The sequence below is a fragment of the Malurus melanocephalus genome, unplaced genomic scaffold (assembly GCF_030028575.1).
Source record: "Malurus melanocephalus ecotype Western Australia unplaced genomic scaffold, MMel_1.1 scaffold_143, whole genome shotgun sequence".
Lineage (NCBI taxonomy): Eukaryota > Metazoa > Chordata > Aves > Passeriformes > Maluridae > Malurus > Malurus melanocephalus.
In genome coordinates this window covers 978,511-994,218 of record NW_026623375.1, presented here as the reverse complement: position 1 = coordinate 994,218, position 15,708 = coordinate 978,511, and the positions used below count along the sequence as shown (strand labels likewise).

Here is a 15,708-nt window from a genome sequence, read left to right as displayed (position 1 = left end):
GGTACCTGGGGATTSTTCCTGAGTACGTGAAACACTGCTGGAAACCCTGGGGGAGACAGGCACTGCAGTTTGGGGCATAAACATCAAAGTCAGTGACAAGACTGGAGTTTGTGGTTCACCAAACTGAATTTACAGTTACAAACATTTATTACAGGGAGAGTGTGGTGACAGGGGAGAGAGCCCTTAAGTGCTTCCACTGAAGTCCTTAAGGGAMAACCAAAGTGAGCAGCCACTGACTCCAAGCTACACAGTCCAAGGGATTACTGTGACCTCCAGGACCCACTGGAAGCAACAAAACTAGAATAAAGATGCCTTAAGTTGACAAAAAACAATCTTTAATTTTATAAATGTTCACCCAACTGCTGAATCCAAACAGGTGTTCCAAAATTCATTCAAAATYCAACCGTTTTCAACAAAAGCACAAACCCCATTTTCATGGTTTCCTTGTGAAACAGTTGCCAGTTGCACATGAACAAAGCAGGTTAATACAAATAACTATGAAATCAGGGTAAGTACTGATCCTAAGTAGCAATGAAATGATTAAAGAGAAAGGAAGTTCCTCCTACAGCACGACAGTCCTTCAAGGCACTGGATGCATCCACAGTTCCACAGGGTGACTGAGAACCAGCAGTCACCACCAGCACTAGGGCAGGGGTTTGGTTCACGGCTTGAGGGGAATCTGCAGCAAATCCGAGAGGAAATGTCCCTTGGGAGGCAGCTCCTGGTATGGGCTAAGAACTACAAATAAACTCTAACCGTGCCATGAGAAGGATTATTTCCGTAATACAGACATGCACTTTAAATAACTAATGCTCTGCTTCTTACTCTTTTGGAATTTCTGCTAATACAACCTGTATCAGCACTGATCACGCTTCCTAGGCAAGTTCCTGCGGGAATTCATTCCTTCCATCCAAGAGTTTGAAAACCGTTGTCCAGACCCAGATCATTAAACTTCTTCTGAGGGCAAAACCGGAGCTTGGCCAAAGRTTGGGCTCGATTTTCCGAGAGGTCCTCCCCAACCTCAGCGATCCTGGAATCACTGTCCCCATGATGCACCGGTCCCAACTCCACACAGTTCTGTCACATTGCCAGAAGAAGCTTTTCCCTGGTAGGTCTGAGGGTTTTCCCCCGGGAGAGGAGCCCTGGGAAGCTGGAGCACCCTGGTCACAGCGCGGTGCTCTCCGTGTCATTGTCAATGTCCAGCAGGATGTGGTTGTGCAGCTCTCTGCCTGCCGGCTCTGCAGGAAGCTCTGAAGGAGGGGTTGGAAGTGGTTCTGGAATACTGGAATTAGAGTCTGCACAAAAAGGGAACAGCAAGTTTAGCAGCCGGGCCAGGGCCGGCTCATTCACTGGGGAATTCCTGGGCATTATTTCCTTAGACAGAGAAAGGAAAGCAAAGATCAACGAAGGCTCTTGCAACAGARCTGGCCTCTGTGGGCACAAAGGGCTGAGCCCAACTGGACAGCYTGGACTGCTTCTCCTACAGATCTTGGTTTAGTCCTGGACAAAGTAGCAGAAACCCACTCCTTCCTGAAGAAGGGAGGACAGCGAGTCTGATTTAGGATCAGATTCCTCAATACCCCTGGACAGCTACTCTGGATTTTCATGTCAAAATACTCAGCAAAATAACTGGGCACCTAAATCATCTGCAAGGGAACACCACCCCTGTCTCTGAGAAACAACAGGAACAAGGATGGTGTCAAAAAGAGGCAGAAGTTATTTAAACGAAATGCAGAGTAAACCTGTCTCCTGTATAAACAGGGCATGTGATGGCCTTTGCCTCTTCCAAGGAAAGGAGAATTTAGTTCAAGGTAAGGTGTCCAAAAAGGACCACAAATTGCTGCATCTCTGGTGACTGACTGCCCTGGCAGCTAGAATTATCAGACCAGAAAAATCCCTAGCAGCTCAAGAAAAAGGTAACTGAAAATCTCGTCAGAATTTTAGAAAGCTGATTTATAATAGGCCATGACGTCCCTTACTACAATCCAGCAGCTGCTCCACATAGGAAGTAATTTAGATCACTTAAATCAACAAAAAAATCCAAATAAATGCCTTGTTTTCAAGCACAGGAGGTGCAGACAGGCATCCTAGAGAGACTGGGATTCATAACTCAAGCATGATGTCCTGAAGTTAACCCAGAAGTTACTGTAGAAAAGCTCAGGTTGAAGGCTTCTGAGCTGAATGCCCTGGAAGAGGGGAAAGCAGCCATTGAGTGCAGCCTCCCCTGCTCCTGAGCCCCCCACAGCCTGCAGGGATCTGTGTTCTGGGATACTGCCACACAGAGCTGGAATTCCACCCTCCTCTGGCCTGGCACTGAGCAGGAAGTTAAAACACAGAATCCCGGAATGGTTTGGGCTGGAAGGSACCGTAAAGCCCACTAAGTCCCTCCCTGTGCCATGGGCAGRGACACTTCCACAAACCCAGGGTGCTGCAAGCCCCTGGAGCAGCTGCTCTGGGATGCTGTGACAAGGAAGGAGTGTTTGTGACACAGGACAGTGCAGTGACATCTGATACAGGAGAAGCCTCTGCAGGGAACACACCAGTTCTGCATTTTTGTACATGGAGACAGCACAAGGTGAGAGTGGCCAGGGAGACACCGAGAGCTTCACATTCTGCTCTCCAACACTTTAGTGGGTTAATGGGAGCAGCAGCCGCCCCTGTCTGGCCATGCCCGAGGGACACACACAGCAGGGCACTGGGGTGGGTTAGTAGTTAGCACACACATCATTAGCAATTAGCAATTAGCAACAGTGTCGGCCAATCAGGGGCCTTTTCCTTACCATTGCACTTGCCAATACAGTTCCTACTGAATGCTGGTCAAACATCTGGATTATTTAATAAAACCTTTGATTAGAATATTCTAGGGCTTCTTAATTTAATACCATAAATAGAATTTGAGGCATTATTAAGTCCAGTACATGGACAAAGGAGTCAACAGCATCCTGAGAACAGTTCAGAATTCCTGTTCTGGGATTATGATGAGTTTTGCTGGCACCCTAATTTTGGCTTCTGTTGTTCCTGCGGTCCACTCGTTAAGGTTCAAATTAAAAACAGCAATTGCACATTGTGAATTAGTGAGTCTGTGAGTGCTTGTATGTGCAGGTGTGAATATTAGAGCAGATACTCTYATGTGACAGGTGGTGGTGTTAATTCAGAGTGTTAATCCTTTAAAAACACACTGATCTGGGAAAGGTGGATGCTTTAGCATGGAGGGTACTGCTGGAGGTGAGCCTGAGTGTCACTTCAACCCCTCCCCAAGGGGATTTCAGCAAACCATGTTGCATCTCCTAGGTCCCTTCACCAGTTGAGGAGAGAATCCTTTCCCAGCAGCTTTCCCAGTTTTCCTGCATGGCAGCTTCCACACTGTGTTTACAGCACACACCTGGCCCATTTGCTACGGTTTGCACTCAGCTCTGGCACGTGCTTGCCTTGCCCAACTCTAATGAAGCAACCCCAGCTGGATGTTAATTAGAAGACAAGGATTTCTCCAGTTACACGGGGTAAAACAAACCCTCCCTGTCTGCTGTAATTTAAGCAATTTCCTCAGAACCAGAAAAACCCTAAAATGAAAAAAAAAAATATAGCCAAACTACGGAATACTTAAAAATTAAGTCTTGAAGTTTGACTCATTAGCACAGCTGCCGCTGTTAATTTAACTGTAAAGTGCTGTCAAGATTCAGTGCCCAGCCTTACTTCTGACTTCAGCCCAGGAATGAATTATCCTTGTATTTTAAATATACTGACAAAAGTACAATCAGGAAAAGTCAGTTATTTTAAAAAGCAAAGCTATTTTTTAGTGGTTTAAGCAGCTCTTTTACTGCKAGTTTCATCATGGAACCCCATATTGGGCAGGGACACATTTTGCTATCCCAGGCTGCTCCGAGCCCCAGCCAACCTGGCCTTGGACACTTCCAGGAACGGGGCAGCGACAGCTTTTCTRGGCAACCTCTTTCTCCAATTAACAAAAACCCCAAACCCAAACTATTTCCAACCTGACTTCTCAATCCACTATAAATTTCAGTGTCCTTGCTGCAAACAGGCAAATCTTGAGCTAACTCAGGCAGGCAGCCCTGACTCCCCCAGCCTGYTGTGCAGGCACTGCAGCATCCCCAGGCCTGAGCAGTGGGAAGTGGAGGTGAGGATGAGCTGGGACTGAGCAGACAGAGCCATTAGTGAGGCTGGGAAGCCAACGTGCCACAGTGCAGGAGCTGCTGGGGCTGTTTTACTGCAAGTTTAGTCATAGCCTGGCTTTTGTCAAATAAACTCCAAATGGTAAAAAATAACTGCAAACCTAAAGTGAGAGCTACATTAAGRTGTAACCATAAWCTACCAAATTGTAGGAAWAATCATACTTGMCTGCACTGAGGAGAACAAGCATGTTGGAAATGGGTCACTCATTACACCTGATTTGGGGACTAATTCTGGGGCCCTAGTGTCCAGTGTTACTTTTTTACAGGGATTTAAGGAATAACTTTAATGTTCACAGGCCTATTACAATGAAGCAGCAGAGGCCTTAAACCCTCTTGCAGACAGAATGCTATGGAGGGATGAGAACACAGAGTTGGCAGAGCACAATTCCAAGCGCATGTCCGAACTCAAGCTACAAACAGGAGCGGTTTAGCTGCAATTACAGTTTCTGTGAGTACAAACCTTATTCGCAGTAACCATCCCCACCTGTGAAGGCATTGGGGTAGAGCTGTTAGGCAACAGAATTGATACTCTGCATTCCAACACATTAGTCTAATTCTAGAGAAGCTGCAGTGTCATGGGAAAGTTTCAACCATTATTAATTATAAGTAGATTTAAAAGCATTAGTCTCCCACACTCAGTATCCCTTCCTTCAGAATTTCCCAGAATAAGCAGTGACTCAGCAGGAGAACATTCCAAAAWCTGCTGGTTTTGAATGGCCTCAGCAATTACATTTCAAAAAAATAAACTTTATTAACTATCTTTATTAAATTAACATTATCCCTATCAAATGGGTAACTTTGCTTCATGAAGTTTCTGTGAAAAGATRRAAGTTTCTCTTTACTTCATGATTGYCTTAAAACAAAGATTGCACTTAAAATGTGAAGCTCTGTAAATACTGACCTAAGAAACACAGTTTAGTACAAGTGATTCTTCAGCTTCTGGATGTCCAGCTTAAAAGCACATCAGAAGCCCCTGTTCTCATAAGGTAAAAWCATTCTCTTCATGTTTTGCCTATTAGAACACGTGTCAATGACCACTTCTGCCCTTTTCTTATCTCAGTATGTGCTGAAATCCACTATCCTTGGCTACATCTTCTCCCTCCTCTAAATATTTGCTTTTTGGCAACAGATGTACAAGCAGAATTGACTGCCAAGAGGCTGAGCTGGAGACAGCCCCAGCGAGCTGCTGTCACAGTGTTCCGCTTCCAAACAGGAAAAAAATAAAGTTCATCTCCACTTGCCCCTAAACGCTTCTGCCTTGGGAATGACACCCGTGCGTGCAGAGCAGCTGGGTGGGCATTTAACTGGAAATGAGCTGTTGAGTATTTCAGCTGTGATTTGTGCTTTTCAGTTTCCCCCCACATTAACTCCCAGCTACAGGCACTATTTTCATCACTGCCAATCCCCGAGGAGACACYGGATAGGGAAGGATCCACTCACCTGTGACTATTTTGGAAGCTGTTTGCGTGGGATTTGCAACCATCCCATCTCCAGGCAGCTGAGAGGGAGGGTGAGGCGGAGGGGGGACACTGGGTCTGTTCCTGGGCTTGGGCACGGGCCGTGGCCGGGGCAAGGTGCCACTCTGAGGTAAACAGGGAGCCGGGCAGGGCTCCGGAGGCGCCGGGGAGCTGCCGGGGTGCTTCCCCAGCGGGGGCGTGTCGGGCGGAGTCGGAGTCTGCGGGAGGGAGGAACAGGGCTGCTCTGGTCCGTGCTCACTGGGAGATGCTTGGCTGCTGCCTTTGGGCTGCAGGGGAGGAGTTGCCTGTGTTGGGGGCTGYGGGGGTGGGTGGCTGGGAGCTTGGATTGGGGACAGGCTGCTGGAATATCTCCGAGGTGCAGAAACCTGGGAAGAGGAGGTCGGGGCTGCTCCGTGGTTTGCATGTTGAGCAGGAGGAGAAGAGCTTCTGGCAGGTGGCTTTGGAGAGACAGAAGGTGGCTGAGCAGATGGGGAAGAGCTTTGGCTTCCTGGCTGCCCCGGTGGGGGGTTGGCTGGTTTGGGAGGGGCTGGTGCTGGTTTCTTCACAGCTGTGGAGAGAAGAGGGGACATTGCATCAGGGACTGGGGGATCTTTACAGGGCCATGCAGTGACAGGACAAAGGGCAATGGCTTCTCACTGGCATGAAGTAGGGATAGATGGGATACTGGGAAGGCATGAGGAGTGGGAAGCTCTAGCACAGGGTGCCCAGAGAAGCTGTGGCTGCCCCTGGATCCCTGGAAGTGTCCAAGGCCAGGCTGGAGAGGGGTTGGAGCACCCTGGGATGGTGGAAGGTGTCCCTGCCATGGCAGGGTTGGAATGGGATGATCTTTAAGGTCCCTTCCAACAHGAACCATTTTGGAATTCTGTGATTCCAGACTCCAAAAGAAATAAATTAGCAGCACAAAAAATCCTCAGATATGTTATCAAAATGAAATGGTGCATTATCAAGTACAAGCAATTACTAATCAATAGTTTTTGAGTTTGTCAAACAGCACTGGTAACACTGTCACCATTCAGAGAGTCCAAAAGTCACAGCTGTTTTACAGCCAGGCCTTGGGCACAAGCCAAGAGATTAAACTGTTGTCTGTCTAAGGGCAGAGATGCTGATAAAGTTATTTTGGTAGCATTTTTGCAGTACATCAGAAGTTGGAACATAGCGGCTTGAAAAGCAAATAAACACACACCTCTCCTCAGGGCGTGGGGACTGGGACCAGCAGCGTTCTGGGGCTGGGTGACAGAGAGCTGGGAGGTGCTGGGCGCTGCCTGGCCCGGGGCAGGGCCCGCCTGGCCGCCGTTCCTCACTGGGGGAGGAGTGGCTGAAGACGTGCTGTCCTTGGATTTTGAGGTACTGGAAATTGAAAAGCCCACATTAGACATGATCGTAACACGCACAGCCTGGCTTAGCTCCACCTGTTCCGTTACAAACCGTGGATCAGATATTAAGACACCGTTTTCATTGAAAGGGCTGTCAAACCCTGGCACAGCTGCCCAGGGAAGTGGTGCAGTCACAGTCCCTGAAGTGTTAAAAAAATGTGCGGATGTGGCACTTGAGGACATGATTCAGTGGTGAACACTGGCAGTGCTGGGCTGATGGCTGGAGTGATGGATGATGATGGAGGATGAGCCAGCTGAGGTGGTTCTGGGCAGGGACCCTTCCTCTGGCTGTGCACCTGCAGGCTTCACTCATTTCTCTATATTCAGAGTCACCTGCAGCAATTTAGCCCTCAAAAGGACTGCCTTTCACTCAATTCTGGCTGGCACTTGGCAATCCCCATTTCTCCAGATTGTCAGTACTTGCACAGAGGCTATGCAGATTCTAAGTGAAACTTTCAGACACGACCCCCAAGGTTTCGTTTCAGCTGCTTCTGCTGCAAAAGCCATCTGTGGAGGAAATACTGGTCTGCAGGGGATTTCCACACGAGCTGGTTTTGTAAATATGTCACCTGAGGACAAGCTTTGTGCACAAGAGTCAGTGCTGCATTGAAGCCCATGGTGGGGTTTCACCCTGAGATGCTGAGGTTGACATTTGGAAGCGCTACAGGTTTCACACATGGTTTGGTACAGCTCTCACACCACTGAGGTGCTGACAGCRAAGTGCTGCTTCCACCTCACAGGAGAAAGTCAGGCTGCTGTAATCAGCCTTGGAGCCCAGGGAACAACTGCAGAACCTCAACAGTAATTAAACAGCCTGTGTACACACTTGTCCTAAAGAAACTAATAYTGGAATATGATAAACTGGCTGCCAGTTTCATAGTAAGCAAGTCTGTTCATCACTAATACTTGCCACAGACAAATAAACAAAACAAGACATATCCAGATAACGTGTACAAGAAACAACAAACAAGACCGACAGGTTTCCTGGTATTGCCACTGTAGGTTTTGCTCTTTCAGCAGCAAACTGGTATCACCCGTGTGCACATCTCTAGAGCATAACCTGGGAAGGTCAATGTGGGCAGTAAAAATAGAGTCTATATTTGTATATATTTTCATCATCATTTTTCCCCCCAAGAATTCCATTATCTTAGAAGATGAATTCCAGCACATCCAGAACTATGGATGTTATAAGACCAATTTTGGAACATCCAGAACTGTGTGTGTTGTTTCAGAAGACAATTCTGGAACCATACAGTTGGCAGGACAGCTCCTGCACAGTACTGCTGCCCATTCCTGACAGGGCCCATGCCATGGGGAAGAGGTGGCAGCCCTGGGTGACACCAGTTCGCTGCTGGAGCCGCTGCCAAGCCGCTGCCAGCGCAAGCCGTGCCTCTTACCTGGCATCCTCCGTGCCCGGAGCTTGGGGCTGCTCTGCTGGGGCAGCAGAGAGAGCAGGGCCAGCCCCGGAGGCGGGCTCAGCCCCGGCAGGCTGGCAGTGCTGCTCGGGCCCCGCGGCCGYGCCGGGCTCGCAGGGCGGCAGCGGGGGCTGGAAGGCGGGCGATGTGAGCTTTCTGCTTACAGTGCCACATCGCCGCGGGGTCGCGGGGAACTCCAGAACCTTCACACCAAAGCTACAGAGAGAAGAGAGAGTGAACACAGCAGGCAGCCAGCCCCAGGTGCTGCAGCAGCAGGACTCTGGTGTTCCATCCCCAAACAAACCCCGACATGCAAAGCAGCAACAAGGAAAGCTCCACTGGCTGCACAACACCACGATGTTAAAGCTTCCACTGGCTGCAGAACACCAGCAATGTTAAGACATGCAACAGGATTTGGCTTATCCCCACACAGGGATAAGCTAAACGTCAGCAAACAAACTACTCAATTACATTTGAAGACAAACATTGATGACAATGAGGTCAGAGTACTCAGAATCTTACATGTAAATACAGACATTTCCTTACATACCACAGTAACTCCTCACTAAATGTATTCTGCCACATGAATTTTGTTTCTATCGCACACTAAGTTGCAGTAAAGATTCAAAAAGAGCTACTGGATACAGGCTGTGATTTGGGGGTTGGAATGAGTGACCTTTACAGTCCTTTCCAACCCAAATAATTCAATGAGAACAATGGAGAAAGAGACCCCAACTCTAACAGACTTGAAAAAGCATACAGAACATTCATTCTAGAATAGAATTTTATTCTTGCTGTGTTAAACACTGAATCTTRAATTGATTTTCTTCTTCCTCTGTGAGTGTTGACAAATTTGCATGTGGCTAGTCATAGCTAACAGGTAACAACATTTGCATCAACAGCTTAAAACAACCACATCACTTGAATACTCATGATGAGTGATAATGAACGTTACACTACATGTTATATGGGAAACAGCACATTTTACTGGGATTTTTTAGCATTCTACTGCTTGCTGTGGCAATACTGTACCATCATCAACTCAGAAGTCTTATCATGAAGGCACCAGGTAACACCACCTCAGTTTATGGGCTTTGAAAGAGAAGCCATGGAATACCAGAAGTTAGAAACTGAGAGATGCTACTACAGACATTTCTGTTCCAGTGAATCACACACACCCCCCAAATCTGGACCAGGAAATGGAAACTGGCAGCAGAAATATCTGCTTGGGATTTATCATGCATGGAGTGTAACCAGAAGGAAGTAACAGTACATTACCTTTGAGCCATCCTCAGGCTGCAACAGGAAATAAATCACTATTGTTATCTACAGTATCTGCATGAAATTCCTCTCCTGACACCAATGAAAGTGTCTGAATAAAGCCTCCTTGGGAGGCTTTATATAATGGACCCCTAACCTGAGAATTACACCTACCTTTCCTTCTTCAGTAAATCCCCTTCCATCACAGTCATGCTCAGAGGCCTCTTCCTCTCCAGTGTCCCACATTCATAGTCATTCCCAGTGTGTGACAAGTGATTGGAATTAACAGCAGGAACTGCCACAAATGCCCCAGACACATTGAAATCTTCATCTGGAAGGACAGACAGAATGCTTCCTAAGGCATATAKACCCCAAGTGGTGCCTCACTGCACAAGTCATTGGAGGTTGACCTGGAGGGTAATGTAAAATTCCTGAACTGTGGCAGGAACTCACCTCCAGGGAAGAACCAGTCTGCGTGCTGAATAATGGGCTCAATAACTGCTACCACATGCACTGAAGTGGCTGCTGCCATTTCAGCAAGGGATCTGCAGGAGAGATTGGAAGAACACTTTATTCAGAGTTCCATCAAAGGAAGAAAATTAAAATTAGGTCAGATTACCTAAATAACAACTAAGGCTAAGCATGATGGTTCAAATCCTCAGTACCAGAGCAAGAGCAACTGTGCCAGACTCCAGACTATTCAGTAATATCCCCAGCTTTTAAAAACACCCCTAATATCCCTTCTGCCTCAAAGGATCTGAAGGCATGGGCTGAAAAAGCACTTGAAATATTTTTCAGGTAAACAGTCTGTTGCTGTGAATAGACTAAGGGATTTAAACCAATCAATTCCACAGCTCCATCCAGTTCTGTTTTGTAGTTTTCTTAAAAGAACTCACCCTTCATTCTTTGCCCACAACARATTGGGGCCCAAGACTATGGCGATGTTGCTTGGTGTCATTTTGTTAACATCACTGTTCTGGGCAAGCTTGGCTAAAAATTTGATTAAATACCTACAAAAAGAAAAGAACTAATTAAACAACAGGAACCAAGAGCATTTCCTGTTGAAGGCAAGTAAATAAAAATTCAAGAACATGTAAAGAGAGCTCCCAACAACACAGAAATGAGATGAGCAGCCTTCTTGCTTGGCAGCTGCCCAAGGCTTCTGCTCCTGAATCATAAAAGTTGAACTGGGTAAGAAAGAAAGCACCTCCCATTTTAGCAAAATAAAACAACAGAACTATTGTATTTCCACTAAAAAAACACTTAGATTCAGCTAGTTTCATGACCTGTAATKGAAATTCCATACTTCTAGGAATCACCAGAGTTGGTTTTGTTTCAGCTGATTTCCAAAATGCAAAACCAAAAGGAAAAATGAGATGTTTAAGATAGATCCAAGTGATTTCCAAGACCAGAAACTACAGCAAAGAGCAGAGCATGACCCATAAGCAGAAGGGTTCTGTGCATCACTCTTTCATGACAGTCAAYAGTAAAYTAAGCYGATGGARAACATCACCTATGCATACCCACTGYTGCAGGAAATAAGATATATTTTTAYAAATCTCATTGAATTTGAMCAAGAAAAGYACAYCTGGATTRRAGTTTAGACTAATTGGCTTTGAGGTGCAAAGCAGCTGAGCTAAGAGATGTTCACACCTACCTGAAGTTCACACGGTAATGCTCAGGTAATCTGTTACAAATCCTCCATAACTCTTGSAGCTTCTTATCCTGGTCCTGAATACTGAAAGGATAAAAAAATGCCATGACATCTTACCTTCAGGTMAGAAATCTGTTGTTTCTGCAGTGACAAAGAGATGCTGTTATAAACTTGACAAATAAATGCACTGCTTTGTGATCAGTAACCTGATAGTCAGACCCCTGAATTACCTCTACCTGCAACAAAACTGCYTGAGCATCAGTACTGTGCAGCCAGGAGCCTGAAGCAGCCCTCATGCTTAAACAAAGCAGGTATTTCACCACATTTTGTGCTATCTGTATTAAATTATTTATTATTTAAAATAATTTGTTACCTGAAGTATCTGTTAGTGCAAAAATAAATAACTGTGTGAACTTGGTTGTTTCTTTTGAATTCATCTACAAAGAATAAAATGGGATAAAAATATGCAGCATGATTTCCTCTGTGCCTGTTTTTGGCATGCTTACTTTGCAGCTTGTGTCCACTCCTCGTACAGACTGTAGGTCATRAGAGGCTCTGGCAGCTCCCGCAAATAGGATTTCAAGGCACCTGCAATGCAGACAGGGACAGGTTGGCTCCTCAGCCACTGCCTTCACACTTCAGGGAAAATTCTGCCCTCAGATTTGCAATTTTATCTGTGCAGTAGGTCCCAAGTAGCAGGGAAATGYTGGCAAGACCTGACACTTGCACAGTGTAAGTGCTCAGATCTTAGCACAAAAGATCTGTCAGTAATTAGTGCAATTTGACAGAAACGTATGCTATAAAACTCTGAACCATCTCTTCAGGACAAAAAACTTYTTATTAAAGGTCTACACATGGCTCTAATCTGCATTGCCCATGTCAACACTCTTCTCATGAGAGGAAATGTGACAATTGGGTCATTATGATCATCTGAATTTTACACAYTATTGTCACAAATAGGTGTGATCAGCATGGGCATCCCACACTCATCTGTGTCAAATTGTGCAGTAAACTTTCAACTGATTTTCACTTCTCCCAGGTTAACTGTAGACATCAACACCTGAACAGCACAAAGCTGTGCTGTATCAATTTCCACCTGGKTTGGATTCAGAACACTCCCAATACCTGCAACAGCGTGGGGATCTGAGTAAAACTCATCAAGCTGGGAAGTGGAACAGTCCAGGGCAGCTTTCAGCTTTTTTAACTTGGAGGCTCCAGCAGCAATTCTGAACAAGCCCTGCATCATAAAAATAAAAAGTGCTGATTGGTAACCACACACTGGCACAAACATGGAACAGCAGCAGGTTTACAGCAGCCTCTTTCAGAACACTGTAGGTTTGGTGCCTTCCCCTGACAGCGTTTTGATTCAGCTGGCCCTTCACGTGTCATGTCACTGTCACCTGACCATGATTTASTTCCCTCCCACCMTTGCCCACCCCTTATTTTCACAGTWTGTGCATTAATCTCCARGATACTTCAAAYAGTGCTGAAGGTTACTCTGTTGCAAAACATTTACCAATTAAATTAAAAAATTAATTACTTAAGCAACATGTTAACAAACAGATACCAGTTCATGAACTTGACTGGGCCCTTTTTCCCACCCTTCTGGCCTGTGATCTGGAATTACCCACCTCCTCTCTCATCCCTGTTTCCAGGAGCATCATGACACAGGCTTCAATAGGAACTGCGATTTCTCGCCCACTGCGCTTGAGGTGCTCTTCCAGGGGAGTTCCAAAAGCTGGTTTTTCAGTCCATTTGTCTAAGTTGGAGAGTATCAAAACACTGAGCAGARTATCTACCAAACCCTTGAATTACAGCCCAGGCAAGAAGAGAAGAAAGCTTCTAGTATAGCACAGAAATGTTCAGACTACAGCAGGAGTTTTACAGCCCTTGATCGGTAAAGTCCCTTGGATCATGAGGAAAGAGAAAATGAGGCTGCTGGTGGTCAAGAAAAAGATACTTCTGCATCTTTCTGGACGGAGTATCACATACAAATTCTGTGTATAACTGGAATTATAAATAACAAATCTCACCATAAGTGCCAGCACAAGGCTGCACGTTCCAGTGACACTGATTTGACTCCAGYCTGCAAGAGTCTGTGAGGAAAATTTTGTCCAGATTGCATGACCCAGTCTGATTTGTTTTAACTGTATTTAAGGTGAAAAAAACCTGAGCTGTTAATAAAAAGTTTATTCCTTAAATTTGATTCCTTAAATCAGCAAATGACAATGGATGTTAATAGCCCCGGCATATCACATCAGAACTACTGTRGTAACAGCCCAGCACTGTAACAACCAAATTTTCAATTTAATTTTTCAACTCTGTTTAACTCAAATTGGAAAAAGTTTCTCCAAACTGAATGTGAATTTCTTCTTTCCTACAATTTACGTTCTGACCCATTTYTGCTGTTTTAACTGAAAAAATGCAGATGTAAAAGGTTATTGTTAGTAAAGATGTGTTATTTCTTTTATGTGGAAAAGAGGCCAAGAAAGACAAAAACTTCAGAGGACTTCAAAGAGTKCTCTGAAGGCAAAGTGTTTCTGCAAAGGATTTAATTCACCCTTTTTCTTTACAAAACCACATCAATCACATCCCTTGTAAGGTTTTAGTCCCTCTCATTCATTAACACACCATGAGATGCACATGGTATTTCCCAACTTTTGCAAGTTAAGGCAAACATCAGGAAAAGAAACCCCAGYAATTGTTCAAAGTCACAGCTCCCATTCCTGGCAGTGTCCAAGGCCAGGCTGGACAGGGCTTGGAGCARCCWGGGGYAGTTGAAGGTGCCCGGGCCCATGGCAYGGGATTGGAACTGGTTGGGCTTTAAGARCCCTTCCAACCCAAACCTTTGGGGGATTCTAACTTAAACTGCAGCTAGAAACACAATGTGAGAAATTCTCTACATTTGGATGCTGGACCACTTGGCCACCACAGCTCCCAGACACCTTCTAGGGAGGCCAGCCTGTTCTGAAGCATTTGTTGCTCAGCTGCTCTGTACAAACCTTTCATACAACAATAACAAATTTCAGGCAGCCATACCCCCAAAGACCCTTCTGTACAGCCCTACAGAGCACTGCTGCTGTACCAGCATCACCTCTTTGCCTTCTCTCCTCTCCCAGGCTGGCAGAGAATAGATATTCCACACCATCTTCCACAATGCTCCTAWTTATTTATGCATTGAATTGGTTCATCTTTGACAACCTGCATGTGGCCCACAGCTGAAGRTACCTGAGCCTTGCTCAGCTCAGAKTGTATTTTTCYTCAGACTCWGTTAACCTKTTTCTCCAAAGATTCAGGGACAGCACACTCAATRTTTTGGAAAGCAGTTTCCAAAAACATGGTGCATCTTCATCCCAAATGATCAATAATGCACCTTGAAGCCCCACTGACAGTGGAAGCTTAGCAGAAGTTCCAGTTCTTCTTAGGGAAGAAATAAAGCTGTAAAATTCACTTATTTTAACTGGTGAGAATCAGCACAAAACCCAAACTCTCCACTGTCCAGCAGGGAGTGCACAGTGGGAAAGAGGACTGCACAAAATGAGGGGGAAAAAAAAAAACCAAACAAGCTTCTTAAAATACATGGAGTWTTCCTGATAATCACCTGTAATCACTCAAGAACCAAATCACAACACTTCCACTGGCCTAAACAGCCAGGTATGAATCAGCAAAAGGGCACAAGGTAAATAGGTAAGCAAATAGAAAAATCCCTCCTTTACCCTATTGGGTGTCAGAGAGATCCTTAATATTTTATTAGTGTGTTAAACATGGCTGGAGAACTCCAGAGAACACGAAGATGGAATTATGCTTGGGAATGTAGAATTGTTAAGCAGATCAAAATGGCCTTATTAAATCAGTCTGCATGCAAGAGAATCAAGATAGAGGAGGAGAATATTGTGCATAGGTGGCACAGGCAAGGAGAAGCATCAGCCAGAGCACAGGTTACTTTACCTTGATGGGCTTGAATTTCGGGTAGGACCTTTTCTATGACTGCTAATGCTTTTCTATGGTAATCTGCTTGTGCTTCTAATAACTGAGAACAGAAGCCACATTTTAAAAACAAAAAGAGCATTAGCTTCTGATGAGCACATAAGACTAAAGGTTTAGCACACAAAATGTCATCTCTGAGAATTGAATGTCTGTGCCCAGCTGTGCTGAACCAGAGTCCCACTGCCAACACTCACCATAACAAAGCAGCGGGCGTACTCCCCTTCCTTGGACACGAAGCTGTACATGTCTGCAGCCAGCTGATCCTTTGGGAAACACACAAACCAGGTTAGCAGAATTACTAATTGTACAGAAAGATACATTTCTTGTGTTTATTTTGCCTGCAGGAAGTTT

The 15,708-nt window shown here is 45.4% G+C and overlaps 1 protein-coding gene across 7 annotated transcripts in view; it reads right to left on the bottom strand.

The window, feature by feature from the left end:
* Window positions 1-313: 313 nt before the first annotated feature.
* The window catches only part of ARHGAP17 (Rho GTPase activating protein 17), a 40,922-nt gene continuing 25,527 nt past the window's right edge, over window positions 314-15,708 (bottom strand). For 2 of the 7 annotated variants that reach the window (XM_057371215.1, XM_057371221.1), the window contains 13 exons: window positions 15,552-15,620; window positions 15,319-15,400; window positions 13,002-13,129; window positions 12,496-12,607; window positions 11,877-11,958; window positions 11,374-11,454; window positions 10,613-10,726; window positions 10,170-10,261; window positions 9,891-10,047; window positions 8,439-8,672; window positions 6,852-7,015; window positions 5,631-6,215; window positions 314-1,295 (listed from right to left, as the gene is read on the bottom strand). In XM_057371215.1, the coding sequence (XP_057227198.1) occupies window positions 1,165-1,295; window positions 5,631-6,215; window positions 6,852-7,015; window positions 8,439-8,672; window positions 9,891-10,047; window positions 10,170-10,261; window positions 10,613-10,726; window positions 11,374-11,454; window positions 11,877-11,958; window positions 12,496-12,607; window positions 13,002-13,129; window positions 15,319-15,400; window positions 15,552-15,620 (2,031 nt within the window). In that variant the 3' untranslated portion in view covers window positions 314-1,164. Of the gene's footprint in view, window positions 1,375-2,780; window positions 2,826-4,650; window positions 4,675-5,630; window positions 6,216-6,851; window positions 7,016-8,438; window positions 8,673-9,890; window positions 10,048-10,169; window positions 10,262-10,612; window positions 10,727-11,373; window positions 11,455-11,876; window positions 11,959-12,495; window positions 12,608-13,001; window positions 13,130-15,318; window positions 15,401-15,551; window positions 15,621-15,708 lie in introns of all 7 variants that reach the window. The other 5 variants (XM_057371218.1, XM_057371219.1, XM_057371217.1 and 2 more) reach the window with 5 other exon arrangements.